At 54.0% G+C, this 15,324-nt stretch overlaps 3 protein-coding genes across 5 annotated transcripts in view; 1 reads left to right on the top strand and 2 right to left on the bottom strand.

The window, feature by feature from the left end:
• Window positions 1-89: 89 nt before the first annotated feature.
• FOXRED1 (FAD dependent oxidoreductase domain containing 1) lies at window positions 90-7,758 on the bottom strand. Its single transcript, NM_001034371.3, is given in 12 exon segments — window positions 90-771; window positions 973-1,077; window positions 1,316-1,445; window positions 1,540-1,700; window positions 2,055-2,131; window positions 2,494-2,595; window positions 2,896-2,990; window positions 3,894-4,012; window positions 4,483-4,593; window positions 5,256-5,354; window positions 5,357-5,475; window positions 7,571-7,758. Coding segments are annotated over 12 exon segments (1,458 nt in total). The 5' UTR covers window positions 7,656-7,758; the 3' UTR covers window positions 90-516.
• Window positions 7,759-8,005: 247 nt separating this feature from the next.
• Window positions 8,006-14,338, top strand: SRPRA (SRP receptor subunit alpha). Its single transcript, NM_001075122.1, has 14 exons — window positions 8,006-8,178; window positions 8,809-8,892; window positions 9,188-9,351; window positions 9,744-9,907; window positions 10,172-10,331; window positions 10,463-10,616; window positions 10,842-10,933; window positions 11,035-11,153; window positions 11,274-11,360; window positions 11,664-11,836; window positions 11,934-12,147; window positions 12,791-12,954; window positions 13,039-13,137; window positions 13,274-14,338. The coding sequence occupies exons 1-14, from the start codon at window positions 8,062-8,064 to the stop codon at window positions 13,400-13,402; spliced, it is 1,920 nt and encodes a 639-aa protein (NP_001068590.1). The 5' UTR covers window positions 8,006-8,061; the 3' UTR covers window positions 13,403-14,338.
• FAM118B (family with sequence similarity 118 member B) overlaps window positions 14,304-15,324 on the bottom strand; it is a 48,842-nt gene continuing 47,821 nt past the window's right edge. For 2 of the 3 annotated variants that reach the window (XM_059882994.1, XM_024987272.2), the window contains exon 8: window positions 14,616-15,115. In XM_059882994.1, coding sequence (XP_059738977.1) covers window positions 15,102-15,115 — 14 coding nt within the window. In that variant the 3' untranslated portion in view covers window positions 14,616-15,101. 3 annotated transcript variants of the gene reach the window in all.

Here is a 15,324-nt window from a genome sequence, read left to right as displayed (position 1 = left end):
GATCTGGGAGGGCCACCGACTAGGGTGCTATTTCAAAAGCGACTGCCATTAGGTGAAAAGACGAAGGGACAGAGGACTGCTAAAAGGAAAGAGTTAATCACATTTATTGATCAATAAGGAGGATAAACAGAAAAGTCAACAGACCTAGGCCAAGCTGCCCCAGGTTGCTTCTGGTCTGGGCTCTGCTGAGAGAGGCAGAGGCAGTCTCTCTGGTTTGGTACCAGGAAGGAGCCAGTCCTGGGTCCTGATGCTCAGGTCCCCTGAGGTGTTCTGTCCTGCTGGGCTACTAGTGGGAGGCATCAACCTGGGCCGTGATCAGTCCTGGGGTCCCGCCCCATCGTTCTCCATTAGCATGGGCCCAGGCCCATATGGGGCAGGGCGCCCTGGAAGAGAGGCGGGTGGAGGAGACCCTGGCTTGGTGCTGGGGAGGCCCAAGCTGTGAGGAGGTATGAGCATGGCCAGGATCAGAGCCCAGGGTGACACAGTGGGTGGTGGGCCTGTGAGGCACTCCCGAGCTCAGAGGATACAGTGTTCCTGGGCCTTCTCTCCAAAGTAAAAGCGGCTGAAGAGGAAGGGGCTCAGGTTGATGGTCTGGAAGTGGCCCTCCAGCACCATCTCGGCCACAGCCCGCCCCACGGCGGGGGCCTGCTGGAGCCCGTGGCCACTGAAGCCCGTCGCAAAGTACATGTTGATGACAAGGGGGTGGGGGCCCACCACGCCATTCTGGTCAAAGGTGTTGTAGTCATAATAGCCAGCCCAGGCACTCCGGACCTGCGGGAGCACGAGATATGGGGCTCCTGGGAGGGCTGCCCATGCACCCTACCTCACTCCCAGTACCCTCTACCACCTCCGAGCAGGCCCACGGAATAGTCCTCAGCCATTGTGAAGTGGAGGCCCCTGTTGTGTGGGGTGGGTGGCAGGCTCTGGGAGCAGGCCCAGAGGCTCCAGGGTCATCTGTCTCAGTCCAGTTACCTTTAGAGTCTCAAAGGCTGGTACCCTCTGGGCCAAACGGGGCCACACCTTCTCCTGGAAGAAGTCGTAGTCCACTTCCAGGTTCCCTGGGTCTGGTTCCTCCTCCTGGTAGGGAGAGGTGGGGACAGGGCTGACGTTGTCCAGGACAAGGGCAGATCCAGACGTCACCGACCTCTTTAGTTGGTCCCCTTGGTGGGCAGGGGCTGGGGGGGAAGAGACCCCAGTTCAAAGCCAGAGGGGACTGTGACATCAGTTCCCGCGTGGGGCTCTCCAAGGAAGCCTGACTCCTGAGCGACACCCGCTCTCCGTCTCTTCGCCAGCACCCTGACCGCACGGAGCTTACCTCTGTGGGGCTACAGCTGCCCACGTAGTTGTTGCCTAATCCTTCCCGGCGGAAATAGGCTCCACTGGGGTCTGCGACGAGCGGTGCCTCAAGGCCTGGTCCCTGGGGGCAGTGCCACAGGTACACATACCTGCCGTGACCAGCAGCGTGAGAAGTGGCGAGAACAGTGACCCCCCACCCCGACCCTCGTGTAACCACCCCCTGAAGAGCCCTGGAGGAGTCACCTTTTCCTCGGCTCCACGGGCAGCTTAGTGCCCTGCATGGTACCCGGCGGCCCGTTCCCAACACCAGCCAGCTCTGCTATTTGGCCAGACCAGGCCCCCGCTGCATTGACCACTATGGCACACTCCACAGGCTGGAACTCCTGGCTGTGGTCCATCTTCACCTGCGGACCCCAGCCTCGGTTTACCCACACGGGAAGCGGGTAGAAGACGATCAAAAGGACAGGCATGTGTAAAACAGCCGGCGAGTGGGAAGGGACTATGTAACACAGGCAGCCCAGCTTGGCATTTTGTGACATCAGAGGAGTGGGATGGGAGGGGGGAGGGAGGATCAAGAAAGCAGGGATATAAAGAATTATGACTGATTCGCGTTGTTGTATGCAGAAACCAACACAATATGGTAAAGCAATTTTCCTCTATAACTAAAACAATTTAAACAAAATGCATAAACACAAGGACAGTCATGACTTTCCTCACTATGCACTTTGCTAAGGGAGGCCCCTAGGCTGAGAACTTACATGGACCTCATGGATCCTTTTCAAAGTCAACTGCTCCCCGCTGGCAGTCTCCATGTGGCTGGATGAAGAGATGAAACCTGCAGAAAAAGGGAAGAAGATAAGTCCTTGAGGGCTTGAAGAGGAAGGAAATGGAGCTTCCACTGGTTCCCTAAGGACAGAAAGCTGGAGGCTAGGAGCTGTCCCACAGGCATTGAAGCCAAAAGGGACAGGGCAGCCGGGACGAACTTGGCCACACAGGACAGGATGATGCCGGAACTTCAAGCAGCTCACGAGTCATGGAAAAATCTGCTTAGGAGCTGGAGGTGGGATGCTCAGGACCAGACCCGGGGAGAAGCCCCCACTCCCCTTGCTCAGCCTGTGTGTGCAGGTGAGACCCAGTGTGGGCTGGCCTCCCCGCCGCCAGAGGACATAAGCCACGGGCACCGGGCCTCAGACTCACGCGTCACCTCTCCTTGGCAGAAAAGGACCCCCATGGACTGTAACTTTCGCCGAAGCCCCTGGAGCAGACACCAGGGGTCAAACCAACCCTCGTTCTCCAGCCCTGTGAGGAGAAAGAAGACTCGTGAAGGGGGCCTAGGACCTTCCTCTCCTGTTGTCTTTCCCACACCCTTTGACTCCTCTTCAGGGCTCGTAAGCTGGGGAATGTCACACTGATCGACTGCACCAGAGCTGGATCCTATGAAAGGACAGAGGTGGCCTGGCCCGGGGCAGGTCCTGCTGGCCAGGAGGGAGGAGCTGTCCCTCCTGGGACAAGTTCCTCCTTGACTTGGCTGCAGGGCGAGGAGACCTCTCACCCTGAGGCGCCCCTCAACCTCTGACCCCCTCTCCAAGCAAGGCTCACCGTATGATGCCAAAGCCACTCCCTCTGTGTTGATCCAGGGAAACTTTTTCTGAAGCTGCTCCGGAGACATCAGACAGACTTTGGCTCCTTCCTGCCTGGAGGAATGCGTGGGTCTGCGCATGTGTGCTCAGTGAGCATGTGTATGGGGGGCGGGGGAGGAGGGAGAGAAGGGGGGCCTGGCTCCACAGTCAGCTCACCCATGCCACTCTTCCTTGCTGCCTGGTCAAAAGTCCAGCCTCTGCCCTCCCTTTCCACTCTGACAGCCTAGACTCCCTTTGGCCACACCAAGCCCCCTGCCCCCCGCCAACTGTTCCCTGTGCTTTCACAACAGGGAGGGTCACTCTGTTCTACTCAGGGGGCCCTTCCCGTCCACCTTCCAGTACAGCCCTGCTCACAACACAACTGTCCCCTCTGCAACCCTGATGCCCAAAGGCAGCATCACAGGTGCCCAAAGGACACACGAGCCGGACGAGGCAGTCTGGTTCGAATCCTGGTGCCACCACCTACTAGCTCCGGGTGCCTCAGGTTCCCCACGTGGGAAATGGGGATGTTCTGACAACTAAATGCGTTAATGTCTGTGATGCATTTAGGATGTGACTTGACGTCACTAGTCACAGTCATAGAGCCATCTGGTGAAGATGCCTGCTCTTGACTGGCTGGTCATGAGACCCCACAGCCTTTGACACGAGCCCTCCATAAAGCCTACGAGTTCTACTTTCTGGCTGTTAGAGAAAACACTTGTGGATTCGTGGGACTTGGTAGAAGGGATGTGTCCTGGGGGGTTCTCATTGCCTGGGAATTTAGGAACCACTGTGACAGCGACTGTCCGTGTCTGGATATAGCACTTAGCACGGGACACTGGAGGTCTGCCCATGTCCATCCTTCTGACAGACTGAGCTCCTAGGGAGCAGGGCCTGTCTCATCAGCTCTGTCACCCTGTCCTCTAAGTGAGTCAGAGGGTGCTGAGATGCAGCTCGGAGGCCGCGCCAGGCGCCCACCTCTGCATTTTCACGTTGCGTTCCATGATCGCAGCCCCCTCCTCAGAAGCCAGAAGGAGGTAACCGGAGGGGTTGAACTGGAGGTCTAGGGGAGGGTCATCGACCACTGCCAGGTACTCCTGTGTGCAAAGAAAAGCTCGTCCAGGAAACTGACTTCAAGAAGGGAGGCAGTGGGACTTCCCGGGTGTCCAAAGGCTAAGACTCTGAGCTCCCAATGCAGCGGGTCCAGGTTCAATCCCTGGTCACGGAACTAGATTCCACATGCCACATCTAGACATCCCACAAGCTGTAACTAGAGATCCTGCATGATGCAACAAAGATCAAAGATTCTGCATACTGCAACTAAGACCCAGTGCAGCCAAATACATAAATATTTAAAAAAAAAAAAAAGGGAGAGGGAGCTTTTCTGGCTTTCTTACCACAACCCTCAGCTCAGTGCCCTAACCCAGAGAAAAGCCCCTTCCAGGCACTGCCACTGGGAAGAAAACTGGTGTTTCCAACTCCTAGCTGCCCTGTCTCCCCTGCCAGCAGGACTGCCCCCCTCTCTGGGCTAAAGGAGGGGTCGCCACCCCCACCCCCCCAATCTCACATTGATGTTCCGTAGAAATTCGGCCGAAAAGAGGGAGAGCTGGACGTTCTGAGGCAATGAGAACTGCTGGCGAATCCCGCCCACGGAGAGCACGGTGGAGGCCCGGGCATACTGCGGAGATGAGAGAAGGTGAGGCGGGCCCTGTCCCGTGTGAGAAGAATACTGTCGTGGAGGGTGAGAGTCACATGTCCAAAGTTGAAGGGGCGTCCTACCCTCAGGTTTTATAATCTAAGAGGAGCTGAAGTGAACAAACCCAAATGAAGGCAGTGAGAACAACGGTCATTAAAATCCTTATTAGGATAGGTACAGAGCAGAGGATCAGTCATCAAAGGGCAGGACACCCTCATACAAAGTTACAAAATGGTAATGACCCTGAAGTCCAAGGCTGGAGACTGACTTTTGGTTCTGCTAACTGGAAAACAGAAGGACATGGCCAATGGAGCAAGACCTGTGACTAGCCAGCAGTGGTAAACAGGAACAATTAAAACACAAAAACCTCAGAAGCAATGAAGCCTGCAAGGGGTTTGTAATAACTGTTTGCGCTGATTACAGCTGGAATGCAGGCCAGACCTCTGCAATCTCAAAACACACAACAATTGTGAAATTTGCTTTCAAAAGCAAAAACCTTACTGTCAAGGTCACTAGTTTGAGAAGAACCTGGGGCTGTTTCACAACAAGGGCCAAAGTCCTGTCCCTTCAGAGATTTCAGCCTTTCTTCTCCTCCCCTGCCCCTGACTCTGAGTTGCCAGACTCTGCCCCACCTCAGACCTCACCGTGTGGTCCCGCTCCACCACCAGCACCCGAATGGCACCTTGCTGCTTCTCCAACCTCTTCAGCCAGTAGGCCACAGACAGGCCAAGCACCCCACCCCCACAATCACCACATCTGAGCGTTCGGGGGGCAGGTGGCTGGTGTCATACAGTGGGTTCCAAGCCCCGCCAGGGAAGATGGACTGGATCTTCTTCTTGATCTCCGACACCTTTCCATCCCAGTCTGTGGGATGCAGTTATGATCAGAGAGGGCCATGCATCTCCTTTCCAAGAGGCGGGGTGGGGTGTGTGTATATCGTGGTCAGAAGATGGGCACAGGAAAAGGTGGGCTAAACTGACACTGAGTTTTTAGTCCTCACAAGGTCAGCTGGCACCCAGCAGCATTCCACAGCTTTGCCTCATGGTCTCTGTGCCCAAGTCTCACTTCCTTTGAGTGCATTATACTAGCTCTGCAAGATTCAGCTTCCTAAAGTGAACACTCTCTACTCTCTCCCTAGGCCAGGGGACTTAAACATTTCTCTCCTGGGCTTCTGGACGAATAAGTCCTGGCACATCTAGAGCCACAGGGCCCTCAGAAGCATGGACCTCTGAGTGGCACCTTCTCCTGGATATTCATCACCACCAGCAAATCTACACGCACATCCTGCCTGTTATCAAGTTCTTATGGCTTTGCCTCTTAAATCTCTCTCCAATCTGTCCCCCTTTTTTTCCCCATCTCTACCACCACTGCCCTGGACCAAACCACGATGATGTCTTTCCCACGAAGGCTGTTAAGAGCTCCCATTTCCACTCATTCCCCTCTTGTCCTACCCCCCAACTTCTTTCCTATATCACAGCTTTGTTGTTGTTGTTCAATAGCTAAGCCATGTCCGACTCTTTGCAACCCCGTGGACTGAAGCACGCCAGGCCTCCCTGTCCATCACCAACTCCCACAGGATGCTCAAACTCATATCCACTGAGTCGGTGATGCTATCCAACCATCTAATCCTGTTGCCCCCTTCGGCTCCTGCCTTCAATCTTTCCCAGCATCAGGGTCTTTTCCAATGAGTCTATCACAGCTAGAATGACCTCTTCTGAATATTAATCTAATCAAACACTCTTTTGCTTAGAACCTTCCATGGCATTCCATCACTCTAAGGACAAAGGTTCAAAATCTTTCATGTGGCCTGTGAGACACTGCCCAATCTAGCTCTTGTTCACCCCAGAACCCTCCAACCTCACCCCTTCATTTCTGCCACAGAGGACTTACACAGGTGTTCTCTCTGCTTTGAAACTCTGCGCCCACTTCTTTGCCCAGTTAAGAATCCTTGGTTCCTTTTGATCTCAGCTCGGTTATCATTTTCTCAGGAATGCCTTTCCTGACCTCCCCTAGACTATGCCAAGTAATCCTGTTATTATCTCATAGCTATCTCATAGCTCAGTGAACTGTTCTTCTGCAACATGCAGCACACTTGCAACTTTGAACTCATCTGTGATTGCTTCATACTGCGCTATGTCTATCTTCTCCACCAAATCTCCAGCCTAGCACATCCTAAGTGCTCAATAAATGCCTTGAATACATGAATCTTTTTGTCTTTCACACCAAGCTCATAAATCTCCAAGTCTCCTGTCACTGTCTCCAGTCCCAAGTTCAAACTCTTCTCAGCATTCGAGTCTTTCTTTGATCTGGACTTAACCTTACCCATAATTTCATACTACTACTCAACTCTCTATCCGGATGGCCTTTGCTAATTCCTTGCACGAAAACGATACTTCTCTAACCTTTGCTCAGTTCTCCAGAACCTGGAGCTCACACTTTCCTTGAGCCAGTAAACACCATCTTTCAAGGCTGATCTCAGTTCCCAGCCGTTCCATGTATGGCTACCAACACTACCTACTGGCAGTGCAGGACATCGTCCTAGTTGGCTTCTCTTCAGTTTTCAACTGGTCTACGAAGCCTTCCCTCTCCAGCTACACCTCAGACACCTCCAGGACGTGTATCGAATCCTCTCTCTTCTTTCCTCCTCACGGCCACAAAACAGCATCCTGCGTGCAAGCACGACTTCATTAATTTCTGTGCAACCAAAGAATCAGCCCGGCTGCAATTTTGGTGGCAAACTCAGGCATAGAATCATCTGGGATATGTCACCTGAGAAAGGCAACTCTGGGATCCATACCCCTGTCCAGGCTCTACAAGCTCCGGCAGGCAAGGTTACCCCCTACTCCGAGGGACCCACTGTCTTCCCAGCGTGAGCTTGGATTCTGAGTCCTGAAGGTCACAAGGCTGGAGACTGGGGACACCCCAGAACCACGATACCCTCCGCTGCCCTCAACTTTACCCAGAGTAGAGCCTCTTCTGTATGTGCCTAGCCCCCGTCCGGAGAGGCACGGGCCCAGGCGGAGCCGCAGCGCCCTCCGAAGCATGGCCCTGCTGTTGCTGGCCGCTAGGAGAGCAGCACCCTACCCGGGTACAGTCCCAGCCTGCAGTCACTACTACGCGACGCCAGTCGTTCATTCGAGCACTCCCATTGCCAGCGACGCCACGGGGTCCTGCCCCGCCACCCTATAGGCGGTCGGTCCCTCCCAGGACATGCTGAGAGGCCCGCCGAGGCCCGCCCCCACCCTCCATTGGCCAGCTGGGCGTCTACGTCAGTCCTGCGCGCCCGTGGGCGGAGCCGGGGAGGGATCCGGGCGGCGCTGAGCGGAAGTGCGGCTGCGCCGGTTTCCGGGGCCGCTGGTGTGACGTGTCCCGCGCTTGGCGCAGCAGGAAGCAGCGGCGATCGAGGCCTGAGTTCCCGGCGCCGGCCCCGGCTCCTTTCCCGCTGCCGCCATGCTCGACTTCTTCACCATTTTTTCCAAAGGCGGGCTCGTTCTCTGGTGCTTTCAGGGCGTGAGCGACTCATGCACCGGGCCTGTTAACGCGTTAATTCGTTCCGTGCTGCTGCAGGTACCGCCCCCGCGGGATCAGAACTCCGGGCTCGTCCCCCTCCCCCCTGACCCGACCCCTAGTCCCCTTTGACTGATCCCGGGCCTCCCTCTCACCCTGTCTGCCCACCTCAAACTGGCCACTCGCTTGTAGCCAGAACTCCGCTTCTTTCTCCCGCTCCTATCAGACCATCCCTCAACTTTGTGATGTCCCCTCCCCCCTCCGCTTTCTGGGACTCTGGCAGGATTCGGTAGTCCATTGAGACCTCCCTTCGTTCCCCAGTTTCACTGCCAGCGGCTTGCTTTTCTGTTGTCGCAAAGGCTGGATGAGATAAAGGATGAAAGAACGTCTTTTAAGAAGTGTAGATAGTGTCCGGCTGCCGGTAAACCTGATTGTTTACATGAGGACTCTTCTCGCTGGCACATGTCGGTGCCTCCCACCTTTCCCCTCCTTCCCCCACCCCCCCAGCTGGGTGTCTACACTTTTCTCCCAGGTGTAATGCTGGAGAGCAGTGCCCTGAATCTTTTGGCCCTGGAGGACAGGTTTGAGTTTAGGGGAATGTCTGGTTCCTTCCCGAAGGTAGTCCTGGAGGGGCCCAGCTCCAGGTGTTTGAGGGGACAGTCTGAATTCTGAGATACACTCTTTTTCCAGGAGAGAGGAGGTAACAACTCCTTCACCCATGAGGCACTCACTCTCAAGTATAAACTGGACAACCAGTTTGAGTTGGTGTTTGTGGTAAGTGAGGGTATTTTAGAGGGGTAACGATTACACTGACAGGCAGTCCTGATGATTCAGAAAATCCTGATTAATTGCGCCCAGTGTCTACGATGAAGTAACTGAGAAAACAAGGAGGGTGGAGGGGAAAAGGGAAGCCGCTCTTGGGCCCAGTCAGAGGGCTTGGCTGCTCCTCAGGTCAGGGAAACCGGCCAGGGGCTGAGCCAGTCCCTGGAGGCCTGGGTCAAGTTGGCTTCCCTCTGTTCTGGGCCGGCATGTAAGCAGATCTGCTGGCTCTGTTCCTTTCCCTGAACAGGTAGGTTTTCAGAAGATCCTAACACTGACGTATGTGGACAAGTTGATAGACGACGTTCACCGGCTGTTTCGAGACAAGTACCGCACTGAGATCCAACAGCAGAGTGCCTTAAGTCTATTGAATGGCACTTTCGATTTCCAGAATGACTTTCTGCGGCTCCTTCGGTGAGAGGCCTCCCCTCTGCAAAATCAATTTCTGAGACTTGATGAGTTCCTTTCCTTCCCAAGAGGGCATAGTACACTGTGGGTTGAAAGGGGCTCCTGAGTTGGCTTCCCAGTTCTGATTGCCTGCTTGGTGTGAGGGCCCTTCCCCTGGATTTAGACTGTCAACCTTTTCTCTTTGGGCTTCCCTGGTGGCTCAGATGGTAAAGAATACCTGCAATGTGGGAAACCCAGGTTTGATCCCTGGCTTGGGAAGATCCCCTGGAGAAGGAAGTGTCAACCCACTCTAGAATTCTTGACTGGAGAATCCAATCCTGGCCCACCAGGCTCCTCTGTCCATAGAATTGCAGAGTCAGACACGACTGAAGCGACTTAGTATGAACTTTTCTCTTTAGTGAAGCAGAGGAGAGCAGTAAGATCCGTGCTCCCACTACCATGAAGAAATTTGAAGATTCTGAGAAGGCGAAGAAACCCGTGAGATCCATGATTGAGACACGGGGTGAAAAGCCTAAGGAAAAAGCCAAGAATAACAAAAAAAACAAGGGGGCCAAAAAGGAAGGTGAGTTTGAACTTGGACATCCAGGGGAATGAGACGTTGTTCAGGTGGCACTGAAGCGGCACTGAAGCGGCTCCCTGTCCTTCCCTCTGTCGTCGTTTGCCTCCCTGGCTCAGGTGCCCACCACCCTCATTATTGTCCCCAATGTCGGTGATCCCCCAGGTGTTTCTTCACAGTTTTCTCTGAATGATCTGGGAGGGTTTTCCCCATTTGTCTATTTTGTTGGAATTCGGTCTTTTTTTTTTCAGTGAGTTTTCTCCTTGACAGGTTCTGATGGCCCTCTGGCTACTAGCAAAGCAGCCCCTGCAGAAAAGTCAGGTCTCCCAGTAGGACCTGAGAACGGGGAGGAACTTTCCAAAGAGGAGCAGATCCGCAGGAAGCGGGAAGAGTTCATTCAGAAGCATGGGAGGGGTATGGAGAAGTCCAGGTGAGCAGCCCAGCTTTGCCCTCAGCTTTTGCTATCCAGACACGTTAGGGGTGAGGGAGTCCTTGTCTCTGAGGTGGATGCTGCCTCTCCTGCTGCTCCACCATAACCCTCTCTACTGTAACCCTTCACAGCAAGTCCAGTAAGTCAGATGCTCCCAAGGAGAAAGGCAAAAAGGCACCCCGGGTGTGGGCACTGGGAGGCTCTGCTAACAAGGAAGTTCTGGACTACAGCACTCCCACCACCAACGGAGCCCCGGAAGCGGCCCCGCCTGAGGACATCAACTTGGTAAGAGGTAGCAGGGGCCAGAGTGAGGGTTAATGGTAATAAGCAGCAGGGGGAAGGAGAGATGAGGAGGGCAGTCCCCTTCATTGCTTGGAGCCAGAGGGTGGGTTACATTTGGAGCTTCTGGAGTCAAAGGGGCAGAGCAGTGTGGGACAGGGTCACTGCAGGCTTCCCTCCCCACCAGCTCATGGTTTCCTGATCCCTTCTTCCTCTCCCCACACCCTCCAGATTCGAGGGACTGGGCCTGGGAGGCAGCTTCAGGATCTGGACTGCAGCAGCTCAGATGATGAAGGAGCTGCTCAGAACTCCACCAAACCTAGGTACGGGATTTGGTGGCGGGTGGCGGGTATGGCTCCAAAGGCACAGGACTTGCTGGCTGCCTGCTGGCTTTCTGTGCATCTGTGGTTTTCTGTGCCTGCAGTGCTACCAAGGGGACTCTGGGTGGCATGTTTGGGATGCTCAAGGGCCTTGTGGGTTCCAAGAGCTTGACTCGTGAAGACATGGAGTCTGTGCTGGACAAGATGCGTGATCATCTCATTGGTGAGTCAGGACAGGGCAGACTCGTGTTTTGGGCTAAGGATAGTGGGGTAGAAGGGCTGTACCGTGGGGGTCGTTCACTCCTGCCAGGGCATTCACCCCACGTTTGTCCCCCCTCCTTAGCTAAGAATGTGGCAGCAGACATTGCAGTCCAGCTCTGTGAATCCGTGGCCAACAAGTTGGAAGGGAAGGTGATGGGGACGTTCAGCAGTAAGTATCTCCCCAGACCTAGAAGTGCTTGGGTGGAGGTTATGAAGTCACCACCATTCTTATTAGATGCGTGACTTTTGACAAACTGTAATCTCTAAATCTATGTTGTTTCACTTAGACTTCAGGTGTTCATGACATCTAACTTAAGAAGATTTGAATCAATTACTTGTCAGGTGCTTAGGGCTGTCAGATATGGTGTGGATTCCTGGGCAGGATCCTAGTTCCCTTTAGCTCAGCAAGATGCCAGGTGTTCGGAGCACCTGACTTGGGCTTCATGGGTATACCTCCCTGCCCCACCCCCAGCGGTGACTTCCACGGTCAAGCAAGCTCTGCAGGAGTCCTTGGTGCAGATTCTACAGCCGCAGCGCCGCGTAGACATGCTCCGGGACATCATGGATGCCCAGCGTCATCAGCGCCCGTACGTGGTCACTTTCTGTGGTGTGAACGGCGTGGGGAAGTCTACCAACCTTGCCAAGGTGGGTGCTGTTCCCCAGGCTGAGTCTGACATTGTTTCTGCTGCTTTTTCCGTCTCTGCCACTGTGGGGCTGGCTGACAGTTCTGCCTCTTTTGCAGATCTCCTTCTGGCTGTTAGAGAACGGCTTCAGTGTCCTCATCGCTGCCTGCGACACATTTCGTGCCGGGGCTGTGGAACAGCTGCGGACGCACACCCGGCGTCTGAGCGCCCTGCACCCCCCCGAGAAGCACGGCGGCCGGACCATGGTGCAGCTGTTCGAGAAGGGCTACGGCAAGGATGCTGCTGGCATTGCCATGGAGGCCATTGCCTTTGGTACGGTGCACAGCAAGTGTGGGGCTTGTGCGGGCCCCTCTGCTCCGGGGCTTCTCTTGGAACTTGCAGAGGACCAGGGTTACCCTACCACCAACTTTCTGCTCAGTAGCAGCTCAGAATTAGTGATGTGCCATGCCATGCTCCACTTTGGGGTGACGTGTAGTTGCAGGCAAACCTCATATATTCGTTTTGTTACCTCAATGTTTGGTCACCTTTATCCTCCTGCTAGGGCTTCCCGGGTGTGGCTCAGTGGTAAAGAATCTGCCTGCCAATGCAGGAGACAAAATAGATACAGGTTCCAGCCCTGGGTCGGGAAGATCCCCTGCAGGAGGAAATGGAACCCACTCCAGTATTCTTGCCTGGGAAATTCATGGACAGAGGAGCCTGGCGGGCTACAGTCCACAGAGTTGCAGAGAGTCAGGCACACTGAGTGTACACACACACCCACCTGCTCTCCTTTCCCTAAATATGCTTCATGACAGCGTGTGGAAACTGTTTCTTACATCACCTTCTAACTTGATTCGAACCTAAGGAAATAAACAGGCAGACTTCTAATAGGGCCAGTTTAGGACCTGTTGAGAGGAAGCTGGAAATGAGTGTTAACAGTCCAGGAGTTTTGAGTTGACCACTTTTTTCTTTCTAGCACGTAACCAAGGCTTTGATGTGGTGCTGGTGGACACAGCTGGCCGCATGCAAGACAACGCTCCCCTGATGACTGCCCTGGCCAAGCTCATCACTGTCAACACACCTGACCTGGTGCTGTTTGTGGGGGAGGCCTTAGTAGGCAACGAGGCCGTGGACCAGCTGGTGAGGGCTCGGGCCTGGTTCTCTTCCCAACCTCAGCTCTGGCCAGTTAGGTATGTTATATTTATATCATGTTTCTCCTTTCAGGTCAAGTTCAACAGAGCCTTGGCTGACCATTCTATGGCCCAGACACCCCGGCTTATTGATGGCATTGTCCTTACCAAATTTGATACCATTGATGACAAGGTAAACATGGGCGAGACAGGGCAGAGTGGGACCAGGAGGGGAGTGGCTGTCCTTCACAGGGGAGCGGAGCCTCCCGTCGCTGAGGGAGTGCAAAGGCAGGGTCCAGAAATGACTGGGTATCCTGTCTCTGCTTCAGGTGGGAGCTGCGATTTCTATGACCTACATCACAAGCAAACCCATCGTCTTTGTGGGCACTGGCCAGACCTACTGTGACCTACGCAGTCTAAACGCCAAGGCTGTGGTGGCTGCCCTCATGAAGGCCTAATGTGGCTCTTGCCTGATACCAAATCACCGCTTCCCCCAAAGTCCCTATCCCTGTATCAAGAATGTGCTTTAGAGTATGTGAGCAGCTTGTCTTCAGTGTAGTTCAAAGGCAGAGTGAGGGGGGCTCCAGGGCCTGCAGCCCCTCGTAACCCCACTCTCTGTTCAGCCCAGCCTCCACCTGCAAGGAGGGCCTAATCATGTTAGTCACTGCCCACTACCCTTCCCCGCCCCACCCCCGTGCTCTTCCCCCTTCCTAATCCAGCATCCCTCACTCTGCCTACAGACTCGGTCTCATTACAGCTTTGACCAATGGTTAGTAGATCCAACACCAGAGCTCTGCTAGTTAGTGTGGTCATGGGGACATCCGAGCATCGTCCCCCGCTCCATTAGAGAAGAGGCTTGAGAGCCTGCTCTGGGTCTCGATGGCCCCTCTCCGTAGGATACACAGCATTCAGGTCCGCAGGGCCAGGATAACACCCCTACACTGTGGCAGTGTATGGCCTCTTCTTAATTGCTGCTAATTCAATGATCCCTTCCCCTTTTCCCCAAAGCCTCAGCGAGGCCAGAGTGATGCGTTACAGATGAGTGAGAGGGGTCCCCGCCTCCCACAGAAGTAAAAGGAGCCTCGCTGCAGTGTTGCATTGGGCTTCTCAGCCTCCAAGACCTCCTCCCACTTCCAGAATCCACACGTAACTGCATGTTCCCCTTCCCGGGAGAAAACCAACTGTCAGGAGGGGTACATGTTGCCCCCTCCCCCTTCTGCTCCCCAGCGGATCCTGGCTCCTCCTCCTCTACAGTGCCTGGTAGACGAGCGCCACGCTGAAGAATGCAGACCTTGTTAAGGCTTGTCCTGCAGCTTGGTGTTACAGATGTGCTGTTAGTGCAATAAGGTGAAGGCTGTCTGCCCAGAGGAATACATAATTTATATGAGAAAATACATTTCATAAGTAAATTGCCTTTTAGGTCTTGGAGTCATTTTACAGAGGATTCAAAACTAAACTACAGCACACTAACTAGAGTTTCTAGGGTACATGGCAGGAAGGGAAACGGGAACTGATAATGTTGAGGAATCAGGTGAAAATCAGCGCTTGTCCCCAGAATGAGATCACCTTCCCCACAGGGTACAAGAATAGAACTTTTAAAATTTAAATTCGGCCTGTACCTTTGCAGGTCAGGAGTTTTCTAAAGTGACTCAAAGTAGAGCTGGGGCCCTGGGAAGTAAATGAAGAAGCTTTTAATATTACAGCTCAATTATGTAAAATACTGTACACTGTAAAAGGTCTAGAAAACTAGAGCTTCAAGTCATATTTTAAAAAAGCCATTAAGCTTAATTGAAAAACCAAGTATAGAGTACAAAACTGCCGCAAGGGCCACGGCGAACCCGTGGCGTCGAGAGCCCAAGTCCTCTGTGCAGCCACAGTCGGTGGAAATGTCCTGTTGACCTGCTGTGTGGACTCAGCCTGGGGTGGGGTGGGGGCTCCATTTGGGCCCCTTGTCACTTGGGTATTGAACTGGAACAGGCTGCAGAGGAATGAGCCGGCATGAAGGATTAAGTTGGACATCTCTGCTAACCCCCAGCTTTCAGCCTCTGGGTATTGGTACTTCCTAGGAGCTGCTTCGGGTTCTTGTAAGTTCACTTGTTAAACACTCCACGGTAGGCCCTGACAACTTGATCTAATGGTGGCCGTTCTCTAGCTCTCTCAGGTACTATGGTCTGCAGAGAGAAAAAAGATGGTAAGTGAAGTTTCACATGTCAGGTTTATCCATCTAAAGCTGCAGAAACTGAAAGGAAAGTGAAATCGCTCAGTTGTATCCAACTCTGCGACCCCATGGACTGTAGCCTACCGGGCTCCTCCGTCCATAGGATTTTCCGGGCAAAGGTACTGGAGTGGGTTGCCATTTCCTTCTCCAGAAACTGAAGTC

Source organism: Bos taurus, chromosome 29, assembly GCF_002263795.3.
Source record: "Bos taurus isolate L1 Dominette 01449 registration number 42190680 breed Hereford chromosome 29, ARS-UCD2.0, whole genome shotgun sequence".
Classification (NCBI taxonomy): domain Eukaryota; kingdom Metazoa; phylum Chordata; class Mammalia; order Artiodactyla; family Bovidae; genus Bos; species Bos taurus.
Note: the sequence above shows the minus strand (reverse complement) of the source record. Positions and strands in the feature narration are given on the sequence as shown.

Excerpts from the sequence above, each read along its gene's own strand:
- SRPRA (NM_001075122.1), top strand. The coding sequence starts at position 8,062 with ATGCTCGACTTCTTCACCATTTTTTCCAAAGGCGGGCTCGTTCTCTGG. Across the intron at positions 8,179-8,808 it reads TTCGTTCCGTGCTGCTGCAG|GAGAGAGGAGGTAACAACTC; the intron begins GTACCGCCCCCG and ends CTCTTTTTCCAG. Across the intron at positions 11,837-11,933 it reads AGTCTACCAACCTTGCCAAG|ATCTCCTTCTGGCTGTTAGA; the intron begins GTGGGTGCTGTT and ends CCTCTTTTGCAG.